The sequence below is a fragment of the Phascolarctos cinereus genome, unplaced genomic scaffold (genome assembly GCF_003287225.1).
Source record: "Phascolarctos cinereus isolate Bilbo 61053 unplaced genomic scaffold, phaCin_HiC Scaffold_9;HRSCAF=440, whole genome shotgun sequence".
Taxonomy (NCBI): domain Eukaryota; kingdom Metazoa; phylum Chordata; class Mammalia; order Diprotodontia; family Phascolarctidae; genus Phascolarctos; species Phascolarctos cinereus.
Window position 1 is genome coordinate 247,493,234 of NW_027556402.1, and position 10,391 is coordinate 247,503,624.

The 10,391-nt window shown below is 35.2% G+C and overlaps 1 protein-coding gene across 1 annotated transcript; it reads left to right on the forward strand.

The window, feature by feature from the left end:
- The first annotated feature begins 7,120 nt into the window (after positions 1 to 7,120).
- LOC110199619 (olfactory receptor 8K3-like) lies at positions 7,121 to 8,061 on the forward strand. The gene is given in 2 exon segments (XM_020974495.1): positions 7,121 to 7,379; positions 7,382 to 8,061. Coding segments are annotated over 2 exon segments (939 nt in total).
- The last annotated feature ends 2,330 nt before the right edge of the window (positions 8,062 to 10,391 follow it).

The following is a 10,391-nucleotide window of genomic DNA, read 5'->3' on the forward strand; positions in this document are numbered from 1 at the left end:
CATTCATAAAACTAAGCAGAATTGCAAGTGAAGGAATGTGAGCTGTGTGTGCACCCTTATCCTGGTATAGGTGAGGGAAGGAGGATTTGAGTTTCAGAAATCTGCTTAAAACTATATGTGTGTGTGTGTGTGTGTGTGTGTGTGTGTGTGTGTGTATGCCTATGTACATATTTTGTTGAATGATCTAATGATATTCTGAGGTCATTCAAGTACCCGTTCATATGGACTTAAAAGTAAATGCTACTTTATCCTATTTTTGTCTATCTGTAAATACTTATTAAATGTCTATTATATACCACGTTCTGTACTAATTGTTGGAGATACAAAGAAAGACAAGACTGTTTTTGTTCTTAAGCTTACCTTTTAATTGGAAATACAACATTCAAACCAGTCTGTACAAACCAGCTACAAACAGGATGAGTTTTAGATAAAAGAGCAAAAGTATTAGAATTTGGGAGAGGGTGGGGATTATGATAGAACAGAATTAATATGAAACCCTCATAAACTTGTTGAAAGCTGATACTTGGTTATCTTGTACATACTTCAGATGGATTAACTCCAGTTCAACTAATTGAGTGCTTTGTGGTCATTAGCTAAGAGTCAGGCAGGATTGGTAAGGGTGCCTTCAAAATTATACTCATATTCCCTAACTATAGTTCTGATTCTGAGCAGGACCTTCACCTAGATTATATTGTCATTTTCTTCATTCATCAATTTGAAAAGGAAGTACATAAAACAGGAAGGGTTAGAGAAAGGTAATGTGGACCAGAGTGTAGAATACACACTCTATTCATGTGCTGCCATTATTGGTCTCTACAGTTACCTGAACCTATGTATTTGAGTATAGAAAGATAGTTTTTGATGTGGCCCACTTATTTAGGTAATTTAATGTATCATGAATCTTTACCAAAGGAAAAGAGTTGAGATATTTCATAGGCTATATTCCTATGGACATGAGAATAGAGGAACAAACATAACCCCATGATGTAGAGGACCCACATCAGGACTCCCTGTATATCACCTGTCATTCTTAGAAGCTTAATAATAACCAATTATGTTACCCTCAAATTCTACTTTTTCTTCCTTAAATTCATTATTTTTCTAATTTGGAAATCAGTGTATTCAGTTGCTGGGTTATGGCAAAGAACAATTTAATTCAGAACATACATGCATCTGTGAAGGATCTGGAAGTCCATCTTCCATTTGTTGTTGGATTCATATTTGGACAATCTTCTTTTCCCCAACCCCTGACACTGGAATTCTAATTTTGTGTCAACAACAACAACAACAACAACAACACACAACACACACACACACACACACACACACACAGAGATATTCGCCTCCAACTGTACCCTGCATGCTACTGGCTCATTTTCCTTATTCTTATTCCAAGTTCTAAGGCAATAAAGGAGGTATGTTAGTTTGTTTCTACATTGATTACTAAAATCATAACATATCTGTCATAATTAGTTTGTCAACAAGCATTCATTGTCTTCTGCTTTGCTAAAAGTAATGTGCTAAGTGACAGGGAAATAAAAGCAAAAAAAAATAGTTTTAGGTCTCAAGGAGCTCAATGTCTAATCCAAAGACAACATGGAATCAATGATGAATAAAAGATTTGTACTGGATCAATAGGGAACAGTCTCAGAGGGAGGGCACTGAGATTAAGAATGGGAAAAGGCTTCTTGAAGAATTTGGGGCTTTATCTGGGACCTGAAGGAAGCCAGGGAATCTAGGATGCAGGCATAAGGAGGTAGAGGGCTCTAAGCCTGTGATATAGCCAGAAAAAATGCTCTGAGTGAGAAGATGGAGTGTTTAAGGAAAAGTAAGGTAGACAGTATCACTGGATCAGGGTAAATAGAAGGAGTAAGGTAAGAAGAAGTCGAGTTATTAAAGGCTATAAAAGCTAAACCAGATTTAATATTTGTATGAGGCCCTAATAAAGAGCCAATACGCTTTGATTACTGAGAGGTAATTAATTAACACTCAGGTCCCACCCTCAATTCATTATACATTCTTTATTAAATGGGATAAAACTTTTCCACTGTACTTTTGATAATTTATCAATATGCTTATCAAACTTCCTTTAATAACCTAGACTTCAGTGATCATCTAGATTACTTACTATCTATGCAATTCACTGAAAATGTAACAAACAAACAAAGAAACAGACACTTATTAAGAGTATTATGACAGGTGAAAAAAGCCACAGTCAGAAACTGATCTAATCTTCATTGGAACTGCTGACTTCAGGTTTGGAAACATAATCCCCCAATTCAGCTCTCTCAAGGTACCAAATAAAGTCTCCTCTCAAAAATTCTCTTTGTTTCTTCTCAAGACAGCTCTCTCAGGAAAACTCTTTTCTTTGTCTTTTCTCTCTGTTTTTCAGTTCTCCAGCCTTCTTCAGACAGTCTTTCTAAAGAATGACAAAGCAGCACTCTCTTAAGATTCTAGTCCCTATTAAACAAATTAAGGATTGACAATTGCCTTGCAAGGGGAGCCAATTCAATCTGCTCATTGATTCACATGGATGCGAAGATTCTGATTGTCTAGAAAGAGTTTATTTCTCTAATTGAGTTTCTCCTTCCTCATATGTTCCGAAGTCTGTTTAACTTACTTCATTTATGCTCATATTACATGAAAATGAAAATGTTTTGCATGCTGTGATTTTAAAGCTTTTAGCTAAAGACTAGAGAACTTCATGTCTAATTCTCAGAAAGAATATTTTTCTAGTAAGGTAAAATATGTCATGGGAAAAAAAAATTCTTTGGAACACTTTTCAGTTGGTCTCCAGCCAATCATTCCAGATTTATTCCTTATTTATTCTTCCTTGAGTTGATCCAGTCAAATTGGCCTTCTTCAGTTCCATAACTATAACATGCCATCTCCTATCTTAGCCTGCCTGCAACCCATCCTCTTCTCATATTTGCCATGTAAAATACTTCATTTCCTTGAAAACTCAGCTTAGTTACCACCTCTTGAAGGAATTACTTTCTTTTTACTTCAGTTACTGTTTTTTTCCCTCATCCAGTATTTTGGTCTATTTTTTTCTATTGTAAACTTTATATTTAGTGAATATATACATTATTTACCACCAAAACAATGTAAGCTTTTCTTTTTTTTCATCGTTTTTATCAAAGCAGCAGATGAATAGATGAATGGATGAACGGGTGAATGAATAGATGGATGAATGAAAGTACAGATGGCTAAAATGGATGGACATATCAAGGAATGAATCTCCTTGTGACTACTGCCTTCTAGTATGTATTTTCCAGTGCTGTTATTGTTTTCCCTTCTCTTAACTCCTACATCAGTGCAATCATACTTCTGTCCCACCTGCATGTGTAAGGAGGAAATTAGAAATTTTAGAGGCAGGACAGAGCCTGTGTTGATACGAGGATCTTCTCAGAGTTCTCAAGCACATAGAAAGAAAATTCAGAGCATCTGTTCTAAGCTACCTAAAAATTATATGCATGGAACACAGGAAATCATAATTGTTGGAAGATTAAAATGTGAAACATCACTGTGTGTCTCATTTTGTATGATAATAGTTTAATAGCTCTTGTAATTAAGTAGCAATTAAGACTTTAACACAGATTATGGATGCAAATACCTGGCAACCTCCCTGAGGTGATAGTACAGAAGTCATTAAACTCTCCTACACTTCAGGGAATAATGTCTCAGAAGAACCTAGAAACCTATAAATTCTCCTTTGATCAGTCAGATGAAGTGACAATATGATCGTCATACCAGATGTGAAAATCAAGGTGAGAAGTGACGTTAGTCTTTGTCATCAGATCAGACCAATTATGGTAAGAATTTCCAGGGCTTCCTAGTTTCAGATATAGGACCGTGGAAGAGATCACTAACTTCCTAGATTCAACAGATCTGAACAAGTATAGCACAAGGAAAATTGAAGGAGTGTGGGTTTCTGGAAAACACACAATATAGCATTTATTGAAATAACACATATGTAACTGGCACCTCATTTAGAAAAGAATTGTTCCCACTATGGGAGGTCCCAGAAACATTTTGAAGGATAAATGGAAAGATTAGTGGAAGAAAAATTGAATGAGTTGCAACATAGTGCAGAACACAATGGGCTCTGATTCAGGAAGACCTGGTTTCAAATCATACCTCTAACTTACTAATCTTTGTCCCTTCTCTCAATATTACTTCCTCATCTATAAAATGGGCAGAAGGGAGACAGAAATCTCTGAGGTCCTTTCTGGTACTGAATGTTTGATTGATATATCCCTTCGTAATCTTTTAATTCCAAGTAACAGCTTTCTTTGGCAAGTTTACCTCCTGCAATTTCAAATGTTAGACTGAACATAAAGAGTATGAACATACACCTAACATTTGAGAATCAGAGTGATGTATAGTTTAATTATACTTGACAGAAATTGCTTATCTCATTCTAGTATTAAGAAAAAATACAGAGTAGAAAAAAAGTCCAGAAGTAGATAGAGAAAAGCAGAGAAGCTTTAGACAAATATGGTGAATTGGTGGTATAATTTTCAAAAGAAATACAAGCCATATATAATAGAAACATGGGGTTTCAAATCTGATTGAATTTTTTCCAATTCTTTATTTATGAAAATGATAAATTTGTTGATTTCTGCCAAGTCCATAATTATTTTTTAAATGTTTTAGAAAGGTAAAAAAAAAAGTGCCCTTCCCTAGGTCACTAAAGATCCTTTCATTGCAAACTGAATATTTTCTCATTCCTTTTCATTCTTGACAACTTTAAAACATCCCCCACTGTTGATCATCCATTCCTAGATACGCTGTCTGTCCTGGGTTTACTTAACAGTACTCTGTTGTTTTCTTTTTACGTGTTGGGCTTTCTGTTGTTAGTTTCCTTTGGCAATTTATCACCCAGGCTTTTAAGCTTTATAAAGCTCTGCTTTTTCATTTGTAAAATGATGAAAATTATAGGATGTACACACAGGGTTGATAGAGATGATCAAATGGGAGTGTTTTGTGCATCTGAAGGAACTTTCACAAGTAGAACTGATGATGATGATGATTATACAAATAATATGAACTCATCCTAAGTTCCAAAGGTATCAGTGTACTTAGAGAAGAATCCTTTTGTAATTTGGTTATTCAAACTGTGAAACTGGAAGTCAGGCTGTACCTTCTAAATGTTTTAGGAAATTTCTTCGATCCACCAGAAACCAAAGAAACTGTACTGTTAACATTTGTGGCAGAATTCAGGGAGGAGGCCCTGGGAATTGTTGGGCACTCATATGCATGTACTAGAGATCTTTGCATATGCCCAGAGCTGGTGGACAGGAGAGAGTTTATATGAGATTCTACTGTGTAGGTTTTGATCTCTCAATCAAAACATGTCATTTTTTCTTTTAAACACAGAAGTCCCAGAAGAACCAAGGGCATTTCTTCAGTAACTCCTTTGCATTGGAAATGAGTAAAAGGTACATTAAATAATTCTCCATTCCTCTGTTTTCAAGGTGGCATGTTGGATGAGTTGGAGAATGACCCAATTTTAAAAGTTTCTTGAAATTGCCACCTCATATTAGAATTTTTATCATGTCCCATATATTGCCCTCTATTCTATACAGAGAGTTTATTGATGCATTATGCTAATGAAAAGCAGAAAACAGAGTCTGAAAAATAATCTCAGTTTGAAATGGGGGAAAGAGAAGAGAGCTTTTCCGTCCTCTCAAACTTCCAATTGGAGTTGTTTTACTTTTATTTCCATTTTTGGAGGACAGATTCACTAGAAGATTATTTCATATCTCTTGCTAAAATCCAAGAAAAAAAAATCTCATTTCATTTTCCCTAATGTACTCTCACAGGCCTCAATCTTTATTCTGTGATTGCAGTGACTCAGGGTTATTCCTTTCCCACTTCATGTGGAAAGTGGCTGCTAGTTACCCTGGATGACCAGGTACAAGCCTGTGAATTACCTTAGAGGGCGTGACACCCTTGCCTTTCTAAGGCCTTCAAATTAATATGTCCTCCCCAAGGGATAGCCGTATATTTGCTATGGCACAACTGAATTTGTTAAATTTTTATTCATTGATTGATTCATTAAGTAATTCATTTACTCATTTTAAAATGCTTATTGACTGATAGATTTATTTATTACTTTCAATCTGTCCTTCAATTAAATTTTTTTTTCTCAATAGATGCTGGTAGCTGCTCTTCAACTTGCAGTGCTAGTGATCTGCCCATGTCCCTGAGTGGTCATGAAATTTCAGAGGATCAAACACATAGCATATAAAGAAATCTTAATATTAACCTTCTAAAAGCTTCACTTACCTGTGATCCAAGCACATTTGGTCCTTCATTATTGAGTTTATCTAAAAAACCCCTGTTGAAAGTACCTGCAATCATTATGAGGGATTTTTATATGCAGCCAGGAAAAAAAAAAATTGAGCCAGTAAGGACTGATCACTAATGTACGAAATCCAGAAAACTTTGGGTTGTATACTGAGCAACTGGTCATTTTTGTTGAAAACAAATGTCATTAACATGACTTCATTTCCTTGAAAATGGTGGACATTGAATGAAAAACAGTGGCAACAACAACTAACACCAATGGAAGTCTTCCTTGTCTTTATAATTCAGGAGAAACATGAAGGAAAACCTATAGGAAATGAGGAGGGTCTTTTTTTGTTTGCTTGTTCCCAGTCCTACTACAGCTCACATTGGAAGTCTATGAATATTTCCAAAATCTGATATCTCCTCATTGTACAATGTGATTCTCTCACCCATTGTTGATGGAAGTGTCTTTGAAGTTATTCACATTTTTAACTTGTTCCATTTCTTGGAGCTAAAGAATTCCATGACATATTAATTATGTAAAATGTGACTGCCTATGGCTAATGTTCTCCTTTGTATGTTGGGGGTAGCAGGAAAGATGTTCTTAAATTCTAGAATTTGGTGTTAAAGTCTTCATTACTCTTGCTAATGCCACCTGCTTATTGTAATTTCCAAAGAGATGACATGAGATTATATTATGAAATGTTTTGCAACATTTAAAATGCTATATAAATAACAGCCAGTTATTATTGTTGTTCTTAATTAGTATACCTTTATACTTAAGGAAGTATCCTCTCCTTTATTCCCAGGGTATTTTCTCTACATGAAAGAAATGGAAGGAGGAAATGAAACTGCAGTTACCAAGGTGACTGAATTCATTTTCATGGGTGTCACAGATCTTCCAGAGTTAGAAGTCCCTCTCTTTCTGGTGTTCCTTTCCATCTACTCTGTCACAGTGGTGGCAAACCTTGGCATGGCTGTCCTGACTAAGATTGATTCCCAGCTGCAAACTCCCATGTACTTTTTCCTCAGGCACCTGTCACTCATTGATCTTGGTTACTCCACAGCCATTGCCCCCAAAATGTTGTCAGTTTTATAGTGAAGAAAAATGTAATTTCTTACACTGAGTGTGCGATACAGCTATTTGTCTTTGTAACATTAATCATCAGTGAACTATTTGTGCTGTCAGCCATGGCCTATGACCGCTATGTGGCTATTTGTAAGCCCCTTCTCTACACAGTCACCATGTCAGACAGAATGTGTTGGGTACTTGTGGCTATTCCTTACCTGTATAGCACCTTTGTTTCGCTGCTGGTTGATATTAAGATTTTTAATTCATCCTTTTGTAGATCTAATGTAATCAGGCATTTCTACTGTGACAGTCTCCCATTGTTGTCCATGATTTGTTCTAATACCAGTGACATAGAAGTAATCATTTTGACCCTTTCTGCTTTTAATCTAATCTCCTCCCTCCTGGTTGTCCTTGTTTCATATGTGTTTATTCTTGTGGCCATCATCAGGATGAACTCTGTGGAGGGCACGCGCAAAGCCTTCTCCACCTGTGGGTCTCACTTCACAGTGTTAGTTGTATTCTATGGAACTCTAATCTTCATGTATTTGCAGCCCAAGTCTAGTTATTCCTTTGATACAGACAAGATGGCCTCTATATTTTATACCCTTGTGATACCCATGCTCAATCCTTTGATCTACAGTTTGAGAAATACAGAGGTGAAAGCTGCAATGAAAAGAACTCTAAGAAAATAATGAAAATGTATTATTTTCAACATATAAAATATTTCCAATTGGACAAGAAAAGCAAAAAAAAGTGCCACAAGGACAGCATTGACACCTAGGAAAGATGAAACAAGTGCTTAAAAATGAAATTAAAAAAAAAAAACCATAGAAGAAAATTAAAGAACCAAATAGTTTAGAAGACAAGATGTTAAACCTTACCCTCAAAGAATGAATTCCCTGAAAATTAGGACAGACCAACTAGAATAATTAGGACAAATCATGATATTTCCAAAAAAAAGCATTTGTAATAAAAAAAAACAGACTGAGAAAACAGTTTGAATGAAAAAGTAATAATTATTTTCAAGCTCTCTACTGATTCATAAATTATCTCTCTTTAACACTAAGTTTTATTAAATCAAAATGAAAACTGCATAGATCTGTTTGAACTACAGGACAAAATAAAGACTGCCATCATTCCCCAACCACTCCCTGAAAGTGCACCAATTAGAAAAGTAATGAAAATGCCATAAAGAAAATCAGAACTTCCAAGTTAAAGGAAAATTACTTCAAGTATCCAGAAAATAGTAGCACAGAGAACTGCAGTCAAGATTACATTTGGCAGCTTCCACAAAAAAAAAAAATCAAAGAGGAGTCCAACACAATATTCCAAGACAAATGATATATGTTTCTGATAGGAATAATTTATACAGCAAACTGAGTATAATACTGGGGTGGGGGGTTGAGGAGAGATCTACCATTAATACAATAAAAGTCTTTCAAAGAATCTTGATAAAAAGAGCAGATATGTGTAGGAAATTTGAAATAAAGTACAAGAATGAAGTCAGTGACACGTACTTATTAAGCATCTACTGTGCCAAAGTTGTACAAAGATTTGGAGTTATAAAGAAAGACAAAACCAAAAAAACAACCCCTTCTTTTCTCTCAGTCACAATCTAAAACTAAAAACATTAATTATTAGAGTAACTAGATCGAGCTGAATATAATGACAAGCAATTAATGGATAACAGAAATAAGTATTCATTTAGAAGTTGAATATTTAAAATGATGTTGATGTGACAAATTCAGGGGGAAAAAACAAGGTTCATGAATACATTGGTTTAGTTCTGAGGGTTTTAGGAAGGGAAAAAAGTAGGGAAGAAAAAGGGGAAATACTGAATGAAAAAGGACAAAGAAAGGTGTAGTACTTGCTATTTCTCCTAGTTACAGCAAGTAAGAAGAACATCTTTTTCAAAATATCTGAGGAAAAGCTAGAAGGAGGGGGCAGCATCTGACATCATTCTTCTTTGCAATGGACACAGCACACTTACATTGGCATTCAGAGACAATTTTTTTTTGCATAAAAATACTCCAAATTTCACAGGAAAACATGGGATAGGATGCGGAGTGGGTATAATCCAAGGTATCCAAAAGGGCTTTGGCTGCTTTAGCAATGATGAATTTCTTCTTCTTCGGGGGTCTTTAAACAAAGAATGGATGACATTGTTGAGTATATTGTGGACAATCCATATATAGGATGGACTAGTTGCTATATAATGGATCACTGCTGGGTAACTTTGTAGTGAGGCATCCTGTGGTGTATGGGTTGGACCAGATGTTCGCTGAGGTTTGTAACACTCAGTTTTGGCAATTGTGATATAAATCTTCTAGGTAACTTATTTTATTTAATTATTTATTTTTTAAAAAATTTTGAGCTTAAACACTAAAAAGTGGGATTTCCATACACAAAGCTGACCATAATAAGGTTCCTATATGAACCTATGAATATTCACTTCACACTACTTGCTTTTTATTTAGATATACACATATGTATGTATGCATATCCATTTATATATGTATTTGACTACCCTTTACTTTCAAAACTATCCTGCTTGTATAGTCTTCCTTCTATATTTCCTTTTGTTTCTCTTCTTTCCATTAAAACACTAAGATATTTCTGTGGTCCCCTTTTTTGGCATCATTATTTTCAATCAACTGTCCAATCCCCACTTTCCCTACAGAGCTATCATTTAAATAAATATATGTTTTTAATAAATTAGTATAATCAAGCAAAATAAATTTACACAGTAGCTAGGTCTAAAGTGTATGTTTATTCATTTTGTGTCTATCACCTCTCTGCCAGGAGGTAGGAACACATTTCTGGCTAATATGGTTGGTCATCCACTTGATCAGAGCTTTAAGTGTTTTAAAGTGGTTGTTCCTTTTTTTTCTTTTACAATGTTGTAGTTGATCCAAAGTACTGACAAAGTTCCATAATGATAGAGCTTACCTTCAGCACCCAACTCTCTATGTCAAGAGGTCTTGGAGCTATTACATTGAATAGCTCTTTTTAGGATTCCACC